Source organism: Ranitomeya imitator, chromosome 4 (genome assembly GCF_032444005.1).
Source record: "Ranitomeya imitator isolate aRanImi1 chromosome 4, aRanImi1.pri, whole genome shotgun sequence".
NCBI lineage: Eukaryota > Metazoa > Chordata > Amphibia > Anura > Dendrobatidae > Ranitomeya > Ranitomeya imitator.
Window position 1 is genome coordinate 562,675,482 of NC_091285.1, and position 23,253 is coordinate 562,698,734.

Consider the following 23,253-nt stretch of genomic DNA (forward strand, 5'->3'; position numbering starts at 1 on the left):
GCTGCGTAAAAAATGGGCTGACCTCCGCTATAAAACGCCACAAATGTTTGCTGAGTTGCGTGCGGAGGCAAGGCGAGGCAAGTACTAGTATGGGGGGATTGGGAGATGCATGCTGTCGGGGGGGGGGGGGGGTTTGGGAGGGAGGCTTGCGCTCATGGTTGCCAACGTGACCTCAAATGCATTAAAACACATGCCCCGTTTTGTTAAAATTTAGTTATTTTCCAAGCAGAATATGCGTTGTCCGTGAGAAAACTTGTCGGGTTCCCTAATCTCAACCACCATCTTTAAATTATTAAGATGTCCATAATTTTTACTTTCTCAATTTCCCATAAATATTAACGGAGGAGGTTGGCCTACTGATGAAATAATACGTTTTCCAAAGACAGGAAGACCATTGAACACCAGAGCCCACATACATGTCTGAGTATCGCACCCCTGTAAAGTGTGATCTCTATTTTATGTTTCAGTATATTGTAAGCTTTGATCTGCAGCACTCAACATTTGTGTGTAAACATTGTGATTCTTTACTTTAGGTGTAGAGAGACAGCGGCGGCAAGTCAGACCCACCATTGCCACCAGTACCCCATCTTCAGACACCAGTGGGAGCCCACAGTCCGGGACATCACGTAAGTTCACAATCATTTATTTATTTTTTTTTTTAACATCACACGGGACATAACAGGGTAGCTGAAATATTTGAAGACATTACAGACGCAGTAATGACCCAGCGGCCTACCACGCCTCCACCATCTGTTGCGACCATGCACCCTCGCACCCCTGTGAAGTGTGATATAAATTTTATGTTTCAGTATATTGTTAGCTTTGATCTGCAGCACTCTACATGTGTTTTTAAAGATTGCGTTTGTTAACTTTCTGTGTAGAGAGACAGCGGCGGCAACAGGTACCTGCCATTGCCAGCAGCACCACAGCATCCACCACCAGCGGGAGCCCACAGTCCGTGACGTCACGTAAGTTAACAATCATAGATTACAGTTTTCCAACTGCATACGGGACATAAGAGGGTAGCGGAAATATTTGAATACATTACAGACGCAGTAATGACCCAGCGGCCTACCACGCCACCACCAGACAGCAGACGGCCTCGCACCCCTACACCACCCTCAACACCTCCCTTTCGACACTCCTCTTCCTCCCCCGGGTCGGCGGCATTCTCCCCAGAAGCTAACATACGTAAGTGACCAAAACAGTGAGCGCTTCCCAACGGCGTGTTCCATAGTTAACCAGATCTGTTATAATTTCCTTTTAGCTGCTGCAGCAGAGGCCAGATCGCTGGGATGGGACATTAGCAGCTCTGGTTCTGGCAATGAGGAACCGGCGTCCCTTCTCCGTAAGTATCAAGATAATGCGAGTGGTTTTCTGCTGGATGTCACCATAGACAACTAAAACTGTAAAATTTAATAAAATTTACATCGCCCTGTGGTGCCAGACCAAATAGAAATTTACAACACAGAAAATTTGGTCCTGCCCCAGAGGTCGAGATGTATTTTCAGTGGAATCAACGTTGGTTCTCCAACCTCTTCTATCCACAGAACCGCCCACCGTAAGAGAGCTCCTGGCGAGACAATTGCGCCTGGAGCGGACAGCAGCGCTCCTGCAGTAGACAGCAGCGCTCCTCCAGAATCAGGTAGAGCAGCAGGGCGTGACGCTGCGACACCTCTTGGGCCGTGGAAGGAGATACATTTTTTTTTTTTTTTGGTTATGTTATATTTTGTTGTAAAATAATTTAAAACCAAGAAAGTGTTCCAAAAAAACCAAAAATCTTCGCATTATTTCTTTAATGTTTACCAAGCTATAAGGGTTAACAGCACCATTTTATAGGCATCACATTTAAAGTTATTTAGAGAGGTTTATATGACAGCAAAGCAAACAAAAAAATTTTTTTATACGGCGCGATCCTGCCAGGGTACAGCTCCAGAACCATTAAAGTACTGACAGTATTTTTCGCGACAGTCCCTTGCATCGTCTGCCTGTCTGCCAGATCCAAGAGCTTGAAGAGCTGTAAAATTATCAGGTTGTGTACGCCATTCCCCGGGCACAATATCTCCGGTTCTTGCGTCCACTGCATCAATAAACGAAGGAGGAGAATAGGAGCTCGTATCATGACGTCTCAGGAAATTATGGAGCACACAGCATGCCAAAACCACAAAGTCTATAGACGGCAGCTTCAAGTTGATAGCTGTGTGGAACACTCTAAACCGATTTGCCATAATCCCAAAGGCATTTTCAACCACACGACGGGCCCTCGACAACCGGTAATTAAAGATTCTGCGCTCCGGTGTGAGTGTTCTCTGTGCAAATGGCTTCAGCAAATGTGGATGAAGAGGGAAAGCTTCGTCAGCGATGAAGACAAAATTTAGGTTTGCTTTTGTGTCTTCATTTAGTGGCAACAGCAGTTCATTGTTCCTCAAGCTTTCCCCAAATGAAGTGTGTTCAAAAACACCACCGTCGGAGACTCGACCATTCATGCCAACATCCACATCGACAAACTCATAGTTTGCATTGACAAGGGCCATGAGGATCACACTGAAATATCCTTTGTAGTTGAAAAAAAAGGATCCAGAGTTGGCTGGTTGCGTGATGCGCACATGCTTTCCATCTAATGCACCACCGCAGTTTGGAAACTGCCACAGCTCATCAAAATCGGAAGCAATCCTCTTCCAGTCATCCGCCGTCTTGGGAAACTGCAAGATGAGAAGGAAACATGTACAAATTAGGTCAAATATATTATGCACATACACTCTCATGTGGACATCCTACAGTGATTGAGGCGCAGTATGGATTAGTATAACAAAGTCAACAACCCAGAGTATGCAGGCAGCCATTTTTTCAGATGGCTTCGGTGACTCAGAGGGGGTGCTAAACAATATATCTAAATAATATAATCAATAAAATTACGTTGGGAGCAGCAAATAAAAAAGGGTGGCGCAGGGTTGGAGCAGCACATATCAGAATGGAGCCGCAAAATGGTAGCAGCACATGTCAGAATGGAGGCGCAGGATCACAGCAGCACATGTCAGAATGGGGGCGCAGGATGGGAGCAGCACATGATAGGATGTAGAACACATACCTATAGAAATGCTCACCATCAGGGCGTAGAACGGGTTCAATAGCTAGTATAATATATCGACATAACACAGCAGCCAAAAAAATATAGTAGTACCTCCATATAATGCCTTAAGCTCTGCACAATGGCCTCGCATGTCTCCGGAATCACAACGCTCAGGAAAGGTCTGGAAACAGCTGCGGAAAACTGCAAATCCTGAAGAGACCTTCCTGTTGCCAGGAAGCGCAGTGTCACCGCCAACCTTTCCTCCACGGGCACGGCTGCACGCATCGGCGTATCACACCTTTGTATGAGTGGCGTAACAGCAGACAGTATTATTTTGAAGGATTCCTCGGACATCCGAAGGTAGTTTCGGAAATCTTGAGGGTTATTGTCACGTAACTCTCTTATGAGACCCATGTGTGACAATGTGGATCTTTTCTGCAGCCAGCTCCGGGTCCACATGCGATGTTTTCGTTTAGGACGTCTCTCCTCTTGGAGACGTGCTGCCTCAAACACCAGGGCAGCAGCAACAACAGAACTCTCATCGGAAGTGAGCATAGTTCCTAAAAAGAAAACAAACGTACAATAAATACACGTGCTTACAAAACAATGTTCTGTTGATCTAATAACTATATATGTTACTACTGGTATTAAATGGGGCAGTCAACCATCTCGATCTGTAAAATGATTAATTAATTGGGCCACGCAACAGCTGTGTACCTGAGGTTCTCAAGCCTACCCTACTCAAAGGAACAATCAACCACACTCCAGCGTTTATCCCCATTGAAGCGCAACATATGCTACGCTGTAGCGTTATACATACCTTTTGCGGTAAAAGTCTAGTAGTTAAAAGTCCAGGGAATCCAGCGAATTTAGGAGTTCTGTTCACAGCACGTGCTACAGAGAGAAATGAATAGCGCGCTCGAGAGCTCCGGTTTTATCCGCTGGGAACAATAGTCCTTTGTCGAATGAGCGCACAGTATTGTACCGCCCACTCAGCACACGGGAGGTGGAGAATTCAGCGCTCCTACGTAGCCAGCTCCTCCGCCCTTTACATCGTATACAATATCGTGCACACCTTTGTCACACCATGCGATCATGCCGCCACAGCGGGACACTGGACGACGAAAGAAAGTTTCAAACGATGTGCTACGACGTACGATTCACAGCGGGGTCCCTGATCGCAGGAGCGTGTCACACGCTGCGATATCGTACCTATATCGCTCGAACGTCACAAATCGTGCCGTCGTAGCGATCAAAATTGCACTGTGTGACGGTACACTAAGAGTAAGGTAAGATTTAATGTTTGGGCAAGCTCATAGTAGGAGGGGATTAATGTTAGGGCAAGTGACTGCTTCCTGTACACAGTTAGTTGGAGTTTAGAGTGTAAAGTTAGCAGTGCTGTCTAGGGGTCATTCATAGCAAGAGAAGACTGAGACAAGGAATAGTGAGATCCTAAAGTGATCGAGAAGACAGAGTGGCCTTCCAGAAAAGGGGTCCGTGAATGAGATGGTGTGGCTCGAGAAACCCTGAGACTGCAAAACGCTGAACATAAAGGAACTAAAAAGAACTGAGTATGTAGGACTTGTTGAGGGGCCAAGCAGTAGATCATCCAGGTCGCCAGTAGTGGGAGAAATAGGACTCAGAACTGCTGAGCAAGTACGGAGACCTGTTGATCAGGACTGTGACAACAAGCAAAACAGTCTGCTTCACTGACCCTGGAGTAGACTGGAGAGGAAGGATACTGAAAAAAACTAAACAAATGAACTGGGATACAAACTGGTGTGCATGCAGCATGTAAGTGCACATTCACAATGACCCCTGAACAGAAAAAAAAAACTAAAACAGGTAATAATTAAATACCCTAGTTTCACCAATGTCCAAACCATACTACTGGCACTTCACAATACATAATCACCTTAGTCGGACTTACATATAGAAATAGTTGAAATAAAGAGATCCAGAATACAATAAAATTATACAATGCAACCGGAAGAAGTTGGTTGCAAAACGTGCGTTGTGGTGAGGTGGAACGCTGTATTCACTGCAAGGTAGCTATTTATCTGGTCTTTGCTTCTGTTTATATATGTATATATTTAATGTACCTATGCATACTAAGGTAGCCTGTATTGAGGCAGATAGTGTAGACTAGTATACTTACCACATGAAATATACTTGATCTCGATGTGGGTCTTTAAAATTAAATATAGTTTCTCAGCGTACCACCTTTGGTTAGGGCGCTTTTGTATTATTTTGCATTATACTGTATTGTTGCAATTTTTTATTATTTAATAATAAAGCATTGTATAATTTTATTGTATTCTGGATCTCTTCGTTTCGGCTATTTCTATATGTAAGTCAGACTGAGGCTGGTTTCACATTTGCATTTAAAAACGCAGTGTTTTAAACGCAAACGCATTTGGTGAAAAAGCGCATGTAAACGCGATTAAACGCTGCGTTTTTTAGACGCATGCGTTTTTGCATGTTTTAATACAAACGTGGCGTTTTGACGCATTTACATGCGTTTTTTCCTGCGTTTGCGTTTTTGAAACGCATGATGAGAAGTGTGTGACAGCTGCCAATCATCGAAATCAACAATAAAACCCACTATAAACAGAAATAGCTAGGGTTAGGGTTAGGGTTAGGATCCCTAGTAACCCTAGGGATCCTAACCCTAACCCTAACCCTAAGGGATCCTAACCCTAACCCTAACCCAAACACTAAGGGATCCTAACCCTAACCCTAACCCTAAGGGATCCTAACCCTAACCCAAACCCTAACCCAAACCCTAAGGGATCCTAACTCTAACCCTAACCCTAACCCAAACCCTAAGGGATCCTAACCCTAACCCTAACCCAAACCCTAGGGACCCTAACCCTAACCCTAACCCAAACCCCAAGGGATCCTAACCCTAACCCTAACCCAAACCCTAAGGGATCCTAACCCTAACCCTAACCCTAAACCAAACCCTTAGGGATCCTAACCCTAACCCTAACCCAAACCCTGGGGATCTTAACCCTAACCCTTGCATGTGTTTACATAGACAGCAATACGTTTTTTTGCGGCAAAAAAACGCCGCTAGAAATTACTACATGTTGCATTTCTGCAACAAAACGCATGCATAGAAACGACGCATGCGTCGTCAAAACGCGTCAAAACGCATGCAAAAAAGCATGCGTTTTTAATGTTAAGTATAGGGAAAAAAACGCGTGCGTTTTTTTGCGCAAAAACGCAGCGGCAAAAAACGCAAATGTGAAACCAGCCTTAGGTGATTAAGTAAATACCCTATAGTAAATACAATAAACAGCAATAGTGTATGAAAATAATATACAGTAAATAGTTAACATATGTTTGAAAAAAAACCGCAAAAGCCATTGCACTATTTCACGGTGCCAATTTAGTAGACACACAGCCATGAGGAACAACATCAATATAATGTCAAAGAAAAGGCAGGCCACACCTTTATATGCCCATGATGCAAACAGACTGAAAAATCATAAAGAAATTAACTGGGATACAAACTGGTGTGCAGGCAGCATTCAAGTGCACGTTCATACTGGTCTCTAAACAGAAAAAAAAACAAAGACAAAGCCATAATAAGTAAATACCCTGCAGTGAATAAATAAACAGCAAAAGTGCATGATAATAATATAGCATACTTAGGTAACATAATTTTGATTAAAAAAATGAAAACGCCATACCACCACATCAACGTAACCCTAAATGGGATGGACCTAACTATAATACTGGAAGGATACTGTCTGTATGAGAATGCTTTATGCTGCAGAAGAAACGTTCATAAGACGTTGTACCCCCTTTCCCTAGTGGTTAACCCTTACCAAGTTACTATTCAATAAAGACTGTGTTTTGGAACAGAAGTCTCCTTTATTGTACTGTGGAACCTACGGTCCTGACCAGCTAGCACAGGTACAAGGCCCACACAGCACCAACTCACACATCCCATTAAGTCTCTCATGGAGAGCAATGGGGCATAACAGGAGAAGACGAGTGCCTTGCCCGTGGCTTACACCCCGCACCGCGCTACACATTCAGTCTTTGGGACTCCCGGAGAGGGTAACGTATAGCACTTGGCTATTTTTGCCAGTTCCATTGATAATAAATGTAGTTGAGGTTGAGCACAGGTGACTCCAGTCCAAGCCATCTTGAATCCTATTTTCTACATTTCTGAGGACCACAGGTTTTGGACATCCAGCAATCATGAACTTGCAATTTTTGGAAAACCCCTTTAAAAATAAAATCCAAATCCAAATATAGACAGGCTTACAGTGATAAATGAAAAAAAAGGTCGTCACTAAATATAATAGTGCAGAGCTGGTAGAAAATAGAAATGGTGTCGCCTCTCTAAATTAGAAATGTAAAATCTCAGTGGTGAACTGTTCGTAAGTCAAAAATGCTCATCTAGAGAAGAGTGCCACCTGAGGTAAAGTCCTTGCTTCGCCTCAGTTCACCTCTACAGCCTCTGACAAGTACAGCTCGCTATTATTATTTATCATGATAATCATAACTATCCTGTATAACTTGGAGCTTTATTATTTTTTAAACCAATTTTTAGCAACATAGCATCTACTGGTGAGATGGATTCTTGAAGCCATTGATCCGAATGAACAGGTGTCTTTGGTGAAGCAGGATGGCAAAGTGGTGTTGAACATGCGACTGGCTGAAAAAGAGTTGCCAAACTGGTGTAGCACAGTTGGAACAGGAATGATTGAAGGGGCAGAGCTCTAGCAGCAATGACTAAAATATTTGGGCTGTAGTTGATGTTGTAATGCTGAAAGACTAATGACTGGGATTACAGAGTTGTATCAGCAGTGGCTGATGTAGCAGTGCTGGAGTAATGATGATTGGAATATCAGGGTTATAGCAGTGAATTAGGGCAAATAGAGCACAACTGAGTATGCAGCATTTTATAGTGCAGTGGCTAAAGTCACATTATGTTTTATCTTTGCTTTTTACCTATGCAAGAAGTACTGTCACAACTCATGTAGATCACATGAACGTAGTCTATCGTTAGGCAAATATACGTAAGAAGTGTCAGTTTAGCAGGTTTATCTAGTATTCGCTATACAGTGGGTACGGAAAGTCTTCCTACCCCTTTAAATTTCTCACTCTTTGTTTTATTACAGCCATTTGGTAATTTCAAAAAAGTTCCTTGTTTTCTCATTAATATACACGCTGCACCCCATCTTGACTGAACCCCCCCCCCCCCAGAAAAGTAGAAATTTTTGCAAATTTATTAAAAAGAAAAACTGAAATATCACATGGTCATAAGTATTCAGACCCTTTGCTCAGTATTGAGTAGATGCACCCTTTTGAGCTAGTACAGCCATGAGTCTTCTTGGGAATGATGCAACAAGTTGTTCACACATGGATTTAGGGATCCTCTGCCATTCTTCCTTGCAGATCCTCTCCAGTTCCCTCAGGTTGGATGGTGAACATTGGTGAACAGCCATTTTCAGGTCTCTCCAGAGATGCTCAATTGGGTTTAGACAAAAACCAATAGAAAGGAAGCAGCATAAAGTCCAGATAAATATGTAGAACAAACTTTATTAATGATAATTCCAGGTTTAAAAACGACAGGGGGAAATAATCCCTGTGCTGTACTCAGCACGCACCTACATGAGCAGGGGACAGGTGCCTACAGTATAAATATATCCACATTGTAACCGAGACAGGTATCACAGAAAAATCAAAGTGACTGTGCAAGTAAATAAAGTTCAAAAACCTGCATTAAACACACAGGTCCAGAGGATTGTATAAAAAAGCACATACACAATGAGTAAAACTAATATACATACCAGTCAGTGTAGAAAGAATCCCGGCGTGGACTGGCACTTCACCCCTGTCCCCCCCCCGACGCACGTTTCGGCTATTGCCTTTCTCAAGGGCGATGTCAGCAGGAGTCCAGCGACGAAATAAAGTTCTGGACTTTATTCAGCGACCAACGATCTCCCAGCAGGGGCCTGATCGTTGGTCGCTGTCACACATAACGATTTCATTAACGATATCGTTGCTACGTCACAAATAGCAACGATATCGTTAACAATATCGTTATGTGTGAAGGTACCTTTAGTTGGCTGGCCACATTCTATTTACCTTTATACGATAATTACATTGGCTTATACCAATTTGAATCAATGAAGATTCAATATAAACTGGTATAGTTTCATACATTGGATATTAAAAATGAAAATGTATGAGTGAACCCAGCCTGATGCAATATTATTGGCCTTTAGATGTACTCTCCAATGACAGTGTTGAAAGTGGTCAAAGCATCTGCAACAGACTGAACAGCATGAGGTGAGACAGAGGTTAGGCAGACTGCCTGGGCTATGTGTCTGTAATAGGACATGAGATCTCACCCAGCTTTGTCTCATTACAGAGAAAAATCAATATAAATCAATATATCCAAGTGCACTGACTGTGCCATGAATAACCTGAGACATGAGAACTGGAAGCTGTAGGACTTCACAGTCCCTCTCAGTGGTCTCAGGGGGGTTGTGGCATGTTAACTGATGCACAATTACAGCTTTTGTTTTAATTGTTGTACACAGGTTTAGCATATGTTTTGCCAGAATGTATGGGATAATCTAGCTTTATGTAATTAAATGTAAATTACGGCGCAGGCCACCTAAAGACATCACTAAACGGTAAGATCTTAGAAATGTAACATTCATGCGATACAATGCACATTTACCTTGTACAGCTCAGAATGATATCACTATAACAATTCTATCTATTTTGCTACGACCTAAAGTTGTCCCTAATTTATAATAGAGAAAAATAAAATAGGCTATTTATTCCTAGTAGAGATGAGCAAATCAATTCAATGCAAATTGAATTTGTGTTGAATCTTTATGAATTAACTGAACCTGGCAAATTCTAACAATTTGTCATTAGTTTCAAACGGATTGCCAAAAAAAGGCATCAATAATTTTCCTCGCTGCAGAAGACTGCATCAGCCAGAAAAGGTTCACATGACCTCCGTATTACAGCTGCCCTGCAACTATCACATCACATGGTACAGCACTTCCAATTAGAAGGGTTTATCAAAGCCTGTATACAAGCCCAGACAATGAACACAGCAGCCATTTGAGGGTATATCTGGATAGTGAGAGTGAGAGAACATCATTTAGCTTAGCAATAGAGATAGGGAGACAAAGCAATAAAAGAGTCAATAACTTCTATAGATAGTTGCAATGTTTGCAATGTACATGGTAGATTGGCCAATGGAGTTGGCTGGCAAACTAGGAGATGCAGAACAGGAGCAGAAACATCAGGCAGGTGGATGGTCAGAATTCAGGCTGAGGTCAACAGCAGGAAACTATTAGTAGGATGGAGGCAAATAACCCAGTCTAGAACAACCATACCTGTCAATGAGGAATGAGAATTCAGGAACTTAAATATCCAGAAGGGTTAACAGCAGGAAACCAAAGACAGAACGTTAACTACCAAGCTACTGGCTAGGAAAGTACCAAAACTTAAAAAGAATTACACAAGACCAGCATGCTGTCATTCCATGTTGCCTGTGCCAAAGGTAACAGAAGCAGAGACAGTGGGAGCAGGCACTGACACATATGTTACAGTACCCACCTCCTATGAAGGGCCTCTGTGCCCTTAGTGGGTAGGCTTAAAAGGAAAAGACAGGTTGAATTTTTTGATAAGATTATCAGAGTTGATGTTATTAGATGCCAAGCAAGAGATTTCTAAAGGTCTGCAACATTACCAGTTTTCAAGGTATTTGCAAGAACCCCCTCAACACCTGGAAATCTAGAATCACCTAAGTATCAGGTTCTAGACTGTCTGCAACCAATAGAGGCAGATTACCAACTTAGTGTGCAGGTGAACAGTATATTTTGAGCTGGGATTTATCAAATATGTTTTGTATCTCGATGCAAGGGGGGAATTTAAAAAATAAGGTTACGAACTCAGTTGATTTATTTGAACCAAAGAAATTGGGGCCTAGCTTAGCGGAGGGGACCAAAATTTTAATATTTTTTGTGGATAACCACAAATTGTAACCAACCCCAAAACGTGGCACATCAGTGCATCTTTTATTAGCAGTAGACGCAGGGCTGCCACTAGAAATTTCGGGGCCCCATACTGGCAAAATTTTCGGGGCCCCCTTGAAACTCCGCCCAGGCTCCACCCCTGCCCCGCCTCCAGGCTCCACCCCTCGAACTGTCCACAGTCCCACCGCTCTCTCTTGGAAAATCTCCACTTCTCACCTATCACACATTGACAGTTCCCATCACCAGATCACACATATAGCCGGCAGCTTTTGTTTTGGCCAAAAGATTTTTTAAGCCGCCACCATAACACGGTAGACACTTTTGGTCGGGCCCTACTCTGCTGTAACCTATTAAATATTTGTTAAAATATGCAATACAATTTAGGTATATTTTTATTTATTTTTCAATTTTTAAAATGACCAATAATATCACATACAAGGAACAAATACCACAGCACTATGACCAGACCACATATTACCACCACAGTGATCGAATAATATAAAATACAAGGAACAAATACCGCTACACCATGACCAGACCGCATATTACCACCAATGACTGAATACTACAATACTGATCAGTAATAAAAAAAAAACCCACAATACTATCACCATCAGTGCCATTATACACAGGAGATCTGTTCTTAGTATGCAGTGTCTGTGTAGAGGTAATACAGTGATCACCGGTGACATTGTACACAGGAGCTCTGTATATAATGTATAGGTAATACAGTGATCACTGGTGACATTGTACACAGGACCTCTGTATATAGTATACAGTGTATAGTGTCAGTGTATAGGTAACGCTGACTCACCAGTGACGTCTCTAGGTGAAGTCCTTCATCTTTCATCCAGCACAGACCGCCATCACTTCATCCAGCCTGGACTCGTCTCTGCAGGAAATAACACAGTTATCTCGAGTTCTGCTTGTAGAACACATTACTTAATTTTCCCAGCCTTTACATTACACCACATGAAGAACGCAACACAGTATCACTCTACACAGTAACAGGACCGCCCCCCCATTTAAAACAGTATACTCAAAAAATAAAATAAATGCATCACTGCAATAATAATATCCCTTAATTAGCTCCTATGGTAATATTCGCCATCCTAGCCCCCGTGTGTCTCATTCCTGGCATCAGCCATATGTTCTCCCATCCTGCCCCATATGATCTCCCCATCCTGCCCCATCTGTCTCCATCGTATCCATCCTGCCCCATCTGTCTCCAATCCTGCCCCATCTGTCTCCATTCTGCCCCATCTGTTTCCAATCCTGCCCCATCTGTGTCCAGCACTCTGCCCCATCTGTGTCCAGCACTCTGCCCCATCTGTGTCCAGCACTCTGCCCCATCTGTTTCCAATCCTGCCCCATCTGTGTCCAGCACTCTGCCCCATCTGTGTCCAATCCTGCCCCATCTGTGTCCAGCACTCTGCCCCATGTTTCCAATCCTGCCCCATCTGTGTCCAGCACTCTGCCCCATCTGTGTCCAGCACTCTGCCCCATCTGTGTCCAGCACTCTGCCCCATCTTTTTCCAATCCTGCCCCATCTGTGTCCAGCACTCTGCCCCATCTGTGTCCAATCCTGTCCCATCTGTGTCTAGCACTCTGCCCCATCTGTTTCCAATCCTGCCCCATCTGTGTCCAGCACTCTGCCCCATCTGTGTCCAGCACTCTGCCCCATCTCTGTCCAGCACTCTGCCCCATCTCTGTCCAGCACTCTGCCCCATCTCTGTCCAGCACTCTGCCCCATCTCTGTCCAGCACTCTGCCCCATCTCTGTCCAGCACTCTGCCCCATCTCTGTCCAGCACTCTGCCCCATCTCTGTCCAGCACTCTGCCCCATCTCTGTCCAGCACTCTGCCCCATCTCTGTCCAGCACTCTGCCCCATCTCTGTCCAGCACTCTGCCCCATCTCTGTCCAGCACTCTGCCCCATCTCTGTCCAGCGTTCTTCCCTGGGCCCCCCGGATCTCCGCTCTCAAGGAAAAAAAAAAAAAAAGTTCTTACCTGGCCGTGCTCCTGCGGCGGGCGAAGTTCTCTGTCTCCACGCAGCTGCAGCGTGCACTCGTCGGCGACTGACAATGACGTCAGACGCCGGCGACATGCACGCACGCTGCGGCTGACGTCAGCTGCCAGCCTCAGATTGGCTGGCGGCTGTTAACTATTGACGTGCGGGCCCGCACCTGCACGTCAATAGCTTTGAACAGCTGCAGCATCGACGCTAAGGGCCCGGTTAGCCTGCGGCTGCTGGTAGGGGCCCGGTGAGATGAGACGGGGCCTGATGCGGGCCCACTCTGCCCACCGGGCCCGATACGCCAGTCACGGCCGTCATGCCCTGATGGCGGCCCTGTAAAATGCTCACATATATACATACAGTATACCAGTATATGACGTCTTCTCACGCATTATAGGTGAGGTGTGTTATTAAAGATAATTCATAAAAATACACACATGCATTGTGTGCTGGCATTAGGGTACTGAGTGCAGCACTCCTCTGTAGACATGGCATCTCTACACTGATAGAACTATAATATATATACATACACATACACACACACTGTACATTACGTACAATATATACTACAGATACAAGGATCATATATCTATATATATATTATATATATACACACACACTGTACGCTATACATTAACTACACTATATACTGCAGATACACTATTACATATACAAGGATCATCTCCAGTATATCCATACACTTATTTACAAACAAGAAAATACATACACTGCACACTACACTATATATTACATACACTATATACACCATAGTATCATACGCACACTATTATATATACTTACCTATCCTGCAGGGCCTTCACCACCTGCACCATTATCCCAGGCCAGCAGACAGCCAGGGCAGAAGTCAGTAGGAGCCCCCAGCACAGCAGGAGACTATAATAAGAGCAGCTGCTTCCTCTTCCAGTGCACACTCTTGGTCACCCCCTCCCCCGGTCCCGACTGCAAGTGATGAGTACAGGGAGACTTCCTGCACAGCAGTTTCCTAGCACTGGTGTTATGGAGGGACAGTGTAGTGTGTGGCCCTGCCGGCAGCTTGATCCCACAGGAATTGTGGGGCCCCGGGGGTCCCTCCTGCAGCCCTAGTTCTGGAGCCACTAGGAGGCAGCACCACAGAATTGCTGACCTTTACTGGCTTCAATCTCTTCCTGCAGAGCTCCGGTCACTGCTGCTGTTATGTTGTGGAGTAGGTGAGGGTGAGAGAAGATGGAGGCGGAGCCTCTGCTGGAGGCGGCACCGAGCTCTGCACAGAGCAAAAGCCCAGGTCCTTGTGCAGCGTCTGCTGCAGTGAGTGCGGCCACATCAGACAGGAGCGATGCAATCACCTCATAATGCCTCCAGACCAGCAGGAAATGAGGTGGGGCCCAAAGTGTATGAGACATGCTGACTGCGTGTCTGGTCAGTCCGGGCCCTCCCTCCTTGCCTCTCCTCACCGGGCCCCTTACACATGTAATGGCTGTAATGCCCTGATGGCGGCCCTGAGTAGACGTCTGTCTGCCCTGTGCCCTTCAAAATCATATAACTTTCCCCTAAAAATATCTTTTATTGTTAAAAACAGGCAATATGCCGTCAGGTGTTCATTATATGCTTTTAAATTTATGTGGGGATCTAAGTCTTCCCTAGCACAGGCTACTCATTGTCTAGTTACAGAGGATCCTTTAGTCAATGGGTAGAGTTTTTCATTAGTGGCTGCAGGGCGTATCAGGGCCTCCATGGTCAGTCATCGGTGAGCGGGGGCGCCAATACGCTTCCCCCTAGGGCGTCTACCTCCGCAGCCAGGTAGAGGCGGTATAGGTGCCGTGAATAGGGTGGGCTAGATATCCCCTTTAGGTTTTGGGGTTTATTTGTGAGCACCTTTTTGTCTTGTGTTGGTCACTATTAGTGGTTTTGGTTTGCCTGTTTTTAACAATAAAGGATATTTTTAGGGGAAAGTTATATGATTTTGGCTGCCCTGTGCCCTTCTCAAGTTTTCTCTGATCTCACTCCAGATAAGCTATAATTTGTCTACAGATTTACTAGCGTCAGGTGTGTCCACATCGAAGTCCAAAATTTAACCAAAATGAGAGTGATAACCAAGATTGCAGAAGAATGTAAAGGTCTTAAAAAATTGACACTGATTGTTGTGGAAAATTTTGTTAAAGGCAGATATTTCACCAAGCCAGAAATTCAAGCAATTTATTCAGTGTTATATCTCTGATCATTAGAGCATTATACTATATCATTAGATCAGAGATATCACACTGAAGAAATTGCTCGGCAGTCTGTTTGACACGTTCAGTTTGACCATTAGTCTCTAGGTAGCAAGCAAATAAAAATGACAATTCTTCATAGACTTTTTAGTATAATGCCCTTTATAATTTTTAAGCAAACCGAGTCTCTCATTCAGTAACTATATTTTCTGGAACAGAACATAAACTTCGGCACTCCAAATTGCAGAAAATGAAATGTCATATTTTATGCAATTTGGAGTGCCGATGTTTATGTTCTATTACTAATGTGACCTGCTATCATACTTCAGAGCACCCACCTAAACAGTTGAGCGATACCTATCTTCTACACTATATTTTCTGGAATACTATGTAAATGCACAATGTATTAATGAATAACTTAAGGTCTGAGAATTGGGCAACCCAGACAGAAGAACACAATTACCGAACACTATTTACTTAACCTATCTTCCACCACCCAGATAACAGTCTTCCCTTCCGAGGATGGCACATCATTAATGAAGTCAATGGAGAGATGGATCAAATGACCTTTAGCAGTAGGCAAAAGACTAGAGAAGTCCAGCAAAATGAGTTTGGGGGTATTTTAGCTGAGACAAAGATTTCACAAGCAATGACACAGTCCTTATAATCTCAAATAACAGTTAGTCACCAGAAATTCTTCGTTACCAATTGAATAGTAGTGTTAATCCAAGTGTGACCTGTGAGCACTGAATCATGAGACTCCTGAAGAATTCGTAGATGAAACCACAAATTCAAGCCTAGAAAATAATAAAGCACATCTAGCATACAAAGAGCTCGGTCTTTTAGTTGATTCCAGATAAGCAAGATTTTAGTAGCTAGTGACTTTATGCTTGGCACCTTCGAGAAAGTGGCGCTATTCCTCAAAGATCTACCCGATTGTCAACAATTCCCAATTACCGATGTCGTAATTCCACTTGGCTGATGAAACTTTTTCTGAAAAGAAGGTGCATGCATAGGGGGATTGTCACGTTTCCCATGGCCCTTGAGAAGTCTTCATGTAATGCTGTACAGTGCAATGTGTAGTGTGTACTGTGTGATAGGTAATGTTATGTAATATTACCTATAATGGTTACAAGATGGTAATAACTTTGTTAAAATCTGCCCAGCACCAGACAATGAGTAGGGTAAAATAGAGTTAAGTACAGAGTTTAGCCCAGAGAAGGAAGGGCTATACAGCGAGAAACGGAAAGGACATTCTGGTAGTCAGAGAGGGGCCAGAGTGTGCAGAGTAAAGACCTCAGGTCTAGTGTGAGCAGTGCTGCATGCAGTGTGTGTCACTGTGGCAAGAGAGAAACTACCGGAGCAGATAATAAGAGCTTGTAAGAGAAGAGATAGCGGACAAGAGAAGTGAGTAGTAGTCCAGAATCGGGACAGAGAGAGTAAGAGAAAAATACTGGGCCCTGAGGCAGGAAGCCTAGCAGGCCCATATGAAATCTTTGCCAGAGAGGTAACGGAGAATACATACATCATTGTAGCGGCTAAAGTGAAGTAAGTCAAGTGTTGCCATATTTGGACACATCCTCTCCTACGGAGAAATCACAGGATACGTTGCTACAGGATGGAGTCTATGACTCTTGTGGACTGGAAACTGAGAGTAGCTGTGAGGGGCCGTAGAGTAGCACCTCAATCCGTGCGTCCCCACAGAGAAAAACAGAAACTCCCAAGACAGTGGGATGGGCTATGTAAAGAGTAGAGGAAGTAACTGAAGAAGTGTTTTCAGGGAGGAAAGAGATGTGTATGTTCACGTCGCTTGTGGTTAGAGAAATATCCTTGAAGATAAATGTCTACTATCTGCTGTATATACAGGGGGGGGGGATTATGTATCTGATCCCTTGCTGATTTTGTAAGTTTGCCCACTGACAAAGACATGAACAATCTATAATTTTAAGGGTAGGTTAATTTTGACATTGAGAGATAGAATATCAAAAGTAAAATACAGAAAATCACATTGTATAAATTATATAAATTTATTTGCAATTTGCAGTGAGAAATAAGTATTTGATCCCCTACCAACCATTAAGAGTTCTGGCTCCTACAGACACAGACGCTCTAATCAACTCGTTACCTGCACTAAAGACAGCTGTCACCTCTATAAAAGACTCCTGTCTAAAGACTCAATTAATCAGTCTGACTCTTACCTCTACAACATGGGCAAGACCAAAGAGCTTTATACGGATATCAGGGACAAGATCATAGACCTGCATTAAGCTAGAATGGGCTACAAAACCATAAGTAAGATGCTGGGTGAGGAGACAACTGTTGGCGCAATAGTAAGAAAATGGAAGAAATACAAAATGACTGTCAATCGACATCGATCTGGGGCATCCATGCAAAATCGCACCTCGTGGGATTATCCATGATCATAACGAAGGTGAGAGATCAGCCTAAAACTACACTGGGGGAACTTGTTAATGATCTCAAGGCAGCTGGGACCACAGTCACCAAGAAAACCATTGGTAACACAATTTGGCGTAAAGGTTTAAAACCCTGGAGTGCCTGTGAGGTCACCCTGTTCTAGAAGGCACATGTGTAGGCCCCATCTGAAGTCTGCCAATGAACACCTGGATGATTCTGTGAGTGTCTTTGTCTGAATTAGGACCAATCCCTGAACCTGTTTGTATCTAAGTCTTGATTTTTCCTTACTGTCTGAACCAGTACCTATTGCTAATCCTGCAGTGTCTGAACCTTTACATATCTCTAATACCTGCAGTGTTTGAACCAATACCAATATCTAAAACCTGTAGTGTCTGAACGAGTACCAATCCCTATTCTGTTGTTGCTCTTTAACATTAGTGATCTGTGTGGACGGTTTCTACTTCATTGTAAATAGCCTGTGTGAATATGGTCCTGTCTGTCCGGCATGTACCTTTCCTTGTATTGGTCTTGCGTGAACTTGATCCTATCTGCCCTGTGTGTACTAGTTCTTGTAATTGTACTGTGCTTACCTGATTCTGTTCAGTTCATGTGAACTGTGTCCTGTTTCACCTGCTTGCATCTGCAGTCCCCTGCTCATCCACATCTGCAGTTCCCTACCTATCCGTGTCCACGGTTCCCTACCTGTCCATGGTTTCCTGCCAGTCTGCAGTTCCCTGCTTAACCACGTCCACGGTTTCCTGCTTTACCACGCCTAATTTCCTGTTTGACCGCGTCCGAGTTTTCCTGCCTTCCAGCATCTGAGGTTTCCTTGTCTGTTCAGTCTGAGCTGGGTGTTACCTCTTCCTGTATTCCAGTCGTACCTGCCAGTGACCTAGCTCTTCCTGATACTGTTCCTGTCTGTCCAGTCTTAACTGGGTCCTGTATTCCAGTTGTAATTGCCTTTGACCCAGTCCTTCCTGATACTGTTCCTGTCTGTCCAATCTCAACTGGGTCCTATGTTGTGAATTCTGTGGCTGAGTTCACTTCTGTGGTCACAAGTGGTATTGCAGTCTCTGGGCTTCCTCCCTCAGGTGTTTTGGTGAGCTCGTTGGCTGCCTTGCTATTTAGCTCCACCTGAGTCTGTCTTCCTTGCTCCTTGTCAATGTTCCAGTGTTGGATCTGAGCTACTGCATCTTTCCTTGGGCCTGCTGCTCTGCTAGATAAGTGCTTCTAGTTTGTTTTCTGTTTTTTCTGTCCAGCTTGCTATTAACTTTTGCTGGAAGCTCTGAGAAGCAAAGGGGTGCACCGCCGTGCTGTTAGTTCGGCACGGTGGGTCTTTTTGCCCCTTTGCGTGGTTTTCGTTTTAGGGTTTTTTGTAGACTGCATAGTTCTCTTTGCTATCCTCGCTCTGTCTAGAATATCGGGCCTCACTTTGCTGAATCTATTTCATTCCTACGTTTGTCTTTTCATCTTGCTAACAGTCATTATATGTGGGGGGCTGCCTATTCCTTTGGGGTATTTCTCTGAGGTAAGTCAGGCTTGTATTTCTATCTTCAGGCTAGTCAGCTCCTCAGGCAGTGCCGAGTTGCATAGGTAGTGATAGGCGCAATCCACTGCTGCTTATAGTTGTGTGAGGATAGATCAGGTACTGCAGTCTACAGAGATTCCACGTCTCAGAGCTCGTCCTATTGTTTTTGGTTTTTGCCAGATCTCTGTATGTGCGCTGATTACTGCACGCTGTGTTGCCTGATTGCCAGCCATAACAGTACAAGGAGCCACACCAATGATTCTCAATAGAGGGAAAAAAGAAATCCTGACATCATTTTTTTTTCTTAGCTCTGTCTTCAGTCTTTTTTTTCCCCTAGACATTAGAGTGCTTCAGGACACAGCTGTGGACATGGATATTCAGGCTCTGTGCTCCTCAATGGATAATCTCGTTGTAAATGTACAAAAGATTCAAGATACTATTGATCAGAAATCGATGCTAGAGCCAAGAATTCCGATTCCTGATTTGTTTTTTGGTGACAGAACTAAGTTCCTGAGCTTCAGAAATAATTGTAAGCTATTTTTGGCCTTGAAACCTCATTCTTCTGGTAATCCTATTCAACAGGTTTTGATTATTATTTCTTTTTTGCGCGGCGACCCACAGGACTGGGCGTTTTCTCTTGCACCAGGAGATTCTGCATTAAGTAATGTTGATGCATTTTTCCAGGCGCTGGGATTGCTTTACGATGAGCCTAATTCAGTGGATCAGGCTGAGAAAAATCTGCTGGCTTTATGCCAGGGTCAGGATGATGTAGAAGTATATTGTCAGAAATTTAGGAAGTGGTCAGTACTCACTCTGTGGAATGAATCTGCACTAGCGGCTTTGTTCAGAAAGGGTCTCTCTGAAGCTCTTAAGGATGTAATGGTGGGATTTCCTATGCCTGCTGGTTTGAATGAGTCTATGTCCTTGGCCATTCAGATCGGTCGTCGCTTGCGCGAGCGTAAATCTGTGCACCATCTGGCGGTATTGTCTGAGAGTAAACCTGAGCCTATGCAGTGCGACAGGACTATGACTAAAGTAGAACGGCAAGAACACAGACGTCTGAACAGACTGTGTTTCTATTGTGGTGATTCTACTCATGCTATTTCTAATTGTCCTAAACGCACTAGGCGGTTCGATAGCTCTGCCGTTATTGGTACTGTACAGTCCAAATTCCTTTTGTCCATTACCTTAATGTGCTCTTTGTCATCGTATTCTGTCATGGCGTTTGTGGATTCAGGCGCTGCCCTGAATCTGATGGATTTGGATTATGCTAAACGTTGTGGATTTTTCTTGGAGCCTTTGCGGTGTCCTATTCCGTTGAGAGGAATTGATGCTACACCTTTGGCCAAGAATAAGCCTCAGTACTGGGCCCAGCTGACCATGTGCATGGCTCCTGCACATCAGGAAGTTATTCACTTTCTGGTACTGCATAATTTGCATGATGTGGTCGTGTTGGGGTTGCCATGGCTACAAACCCATAATCCAGTATTGGATTGGAACTCTATGTCGGTAACCAGCTGGGGTTGTCAGGGAGTACATGGTGATGTTCCATTTTTGTCTATTTCGTCATCCATTCCTTCTGACATCCCAGAGTTCTTGTCAGACTTTCAGGATGTATTTGAAGAGTCCAAGTCTGATGCCCTACCTCCGCATAGGAATTGTGATTGTGCTATCGATTTGATTCCTGGTAGTAAATTCCCTAAGGGTCGTTTATTTAATTTGTCCGTACCTGAACACACCGCTATGCGCAGTTATGTGAAGGAGTCCCTGGAGAAGGGACATATTCGCCCATCGTCGTCACCATTGGGAGCAGGGTTCTTTTTTGTAGCCAAGAAGGATGGTTCGCTAAGACCGTGTATTGATTACCGCCTTCTTAATAAGATCACTGTTAAGTTTCAGTATCCCTTGACATTGATTTCTGACTTGTTTGCTCGGATTAAGGGGGCTAGTTGGTTTACTAAGATTGATCTTCGTGGTGCGTATAATCTGGTGAGAATCAGGCAGGGAGATGAATGGAAAACGGCATTTAATACGCCCGAGGGTCATTTTGAGTATCTGGTGATGCCGTTCGGACTTGCCAATGCTCCATCTGTTTTTCAGTCTTTTATGCATGACATTTTCCGTGAGTATCTGGATAAATTCTTGATTGTTTACTTGGATGACATTTTGATCTTCTCAGATGATTGGGAGTCTCATGTGAAGCAAGTCAGAATGGTTTTCCAGGTACTACGTGCTAATTCCTTGTTCGTGAAGGGATCAAAGTGTCTCTTCGGTGTGCAGAAAGTTTCATTTTTGGGGTTCATCTTTTCCCCTTCTACTATCGAGATGGATCCGGTTAAGGTTCAGGCCATTCAGGATTGGACTCAGCCGACATCTCTAAAAAGTCTGCAGAAATTCCTGGGCTTTGCTAATTTTTATTGTCGCTTCATCTGTAATTTTTCTAGCATTGCCAGACCATTGACCGATTTGACCAAGAATGGTGCTGATTTGGTTAATTGGTCTTCTGCTGCCGTGGAAGCTTTTCAGGAGTTGAAGCGTCGTTTTTGCTGTGCCCCTGTGTTGTGTCAACCTGATGTTTCTCTTCCGTTCCAGGTCGAGGTTGATGCTTCTGAGATTGGTGCAGGGGCGGTTTTGTCACAGAGAGGTTCTGGTTGCTCAGTGTTCAAACCATGTGCTTTCTTTTCCAGGAAATTTTCTGCTGCTGAGCGTAATTATGATGTGGGCAACCGAGAGTTGCTGGCCATGAAGTGGGCATTCGAGGAGTGACGTCATTGGCTTGAGGGTGCTAAGCATCGCGTGGTGGTTTTGACTGATCATAAGAACCTTACTTATCTTGAGTCTGCCAAGTGCTTGAATCCTAGACAGGCCCGTTGGTCGTTATTTTTTGCTCGTTTTGATTTTGTGATTTCATACCTTCCGGGCTCTAAAAATGTGAAGGCGGATGCTCTGTCTAGGAGTTTTGTGCCCGACTCTCCGGGGTTATCTGAGCCGGCGAGTATCCTCAAGGAAGGAGTCATTGTGTCTGCCATCTCCCCTGATTTGCGGAGAGTGTTGCAGAAATTTCAGGCTAATAAACCTGATCGTTGTCCGGCCGAGAAACTGTTCGTCCCTGATAGGTGGACTAGTAAAGTTATCTCTGAACTTCATTGTTCAGTGCTGGCCGGTCATCCAGGAATCTTTGGTACCAGGGAGTTGGTTGCTAGATCCTTCTGGTGGCCATCTCTGTCACGGGATGTGCGTGCTTTTGTGCAGTCCTGTGGAATTTGTGCTAGGGCTAAGCCCTGCTGTTCACGTGCCAGTGGGTTGCTTTTGCCCTTGCCGGTCCCGAAGAGGCCTTGGACACATATTTCGATGGATTTCATTTCTGACCTTCCCGTTTCTCAAAAAATGTCGGTCATTTGGGTGGTCTGTGATCGCTTTTCTAAAATGGTCCATCTGGTGCCCTTGGTTAAATTGCCTTCCTCCTCTGATTTGGTGCCTTTGTTCTTCCAGCATGTGGTTCGTTTACATGGCATTCCTGAGAATATTGTTTCTGACAGAGGTTCCCAGTTTGTCTCGAGGTTCTGGCGAGCCTTTTGTGGTAGGATGGGCATTGACCTATCTTTCTCCTCGGCCTTCCATCCTCAGACTAATGGCCAGACCGAACGAACCAATCAGACCTTGGAAACATATCTGAGATGTTTTGTTTCCGCTGACCAGGATGATTGGGTGTCATTTTTGCCGTTGGCTGAGTTCGCCCTTAATAATCGGGCCAGCTCGGCTACCTTGGTCTCTCCATTTTTCTGCAATTCTGGGTTCCATCCTCGTTTCTCTTCAGGACAGGTTGAGTCTTCGGACTGTCCTGGTGTGGATTCTGTGGTGGACAGGTTGCAGCAGATCTGGACTCAGGTAGTGGACAATTTGACCTTGTCCCAGGAGAAGGCTCAGCTTTTCGCTAATCGCAGACGCCGTGTGGGACCCCGACTTCGTGTTGGGGATCTGGTTTGGTTAT

The 23,253-nt window shown here is 44.3% G+C and overlaps 1 protein-coding gene and 1 long non-coding RNA gene across 2 annotated transcripts; one reads left to right on the top strand and one right to left on the bottom strand.

Moving 5' to 3' along the window:
• The first annotated feature begins 224 nt into the window (after positions 1-224).
• On the top strand, positions 225-1,398 carry LOC138674260 (uncharacterized). The gene is made up of 4 exons (XR_011320559.1): positions 225-626; positions 882-968; positions 1,051-1,191; positions 1,268-1,398. It is a non-coding gene; the product is annotated as an uncharacterized lncRNA (long non-coding RNA).
• A 475-nt stretch (positions 1,399-1,873) lies between these two features.
• On the bottom strand, positions 1,874-3,619 carry LOC138674261 (uncharacterized). The gene is made up of 2 exons (XM_069762143.1): positions 3,182-3,619; positions 1,874-2,702 (listed from the first exon to the last, which is right to left on the bottom strand). Exons 1-2 carry the CDS (start codon positions 3,527-3,529, stop codon positions 1,902-1,904), a joined length of 1,149 nt encoding a protein of 382 aa, XP_069618244.1. The 5' UTR covers positions 3,530-3,619; the 3' UTR covers positions 1,874-1,901.
• Between the last annotated feature and the right edge of the window lie 19,634 nt (positions 3,620-23,253).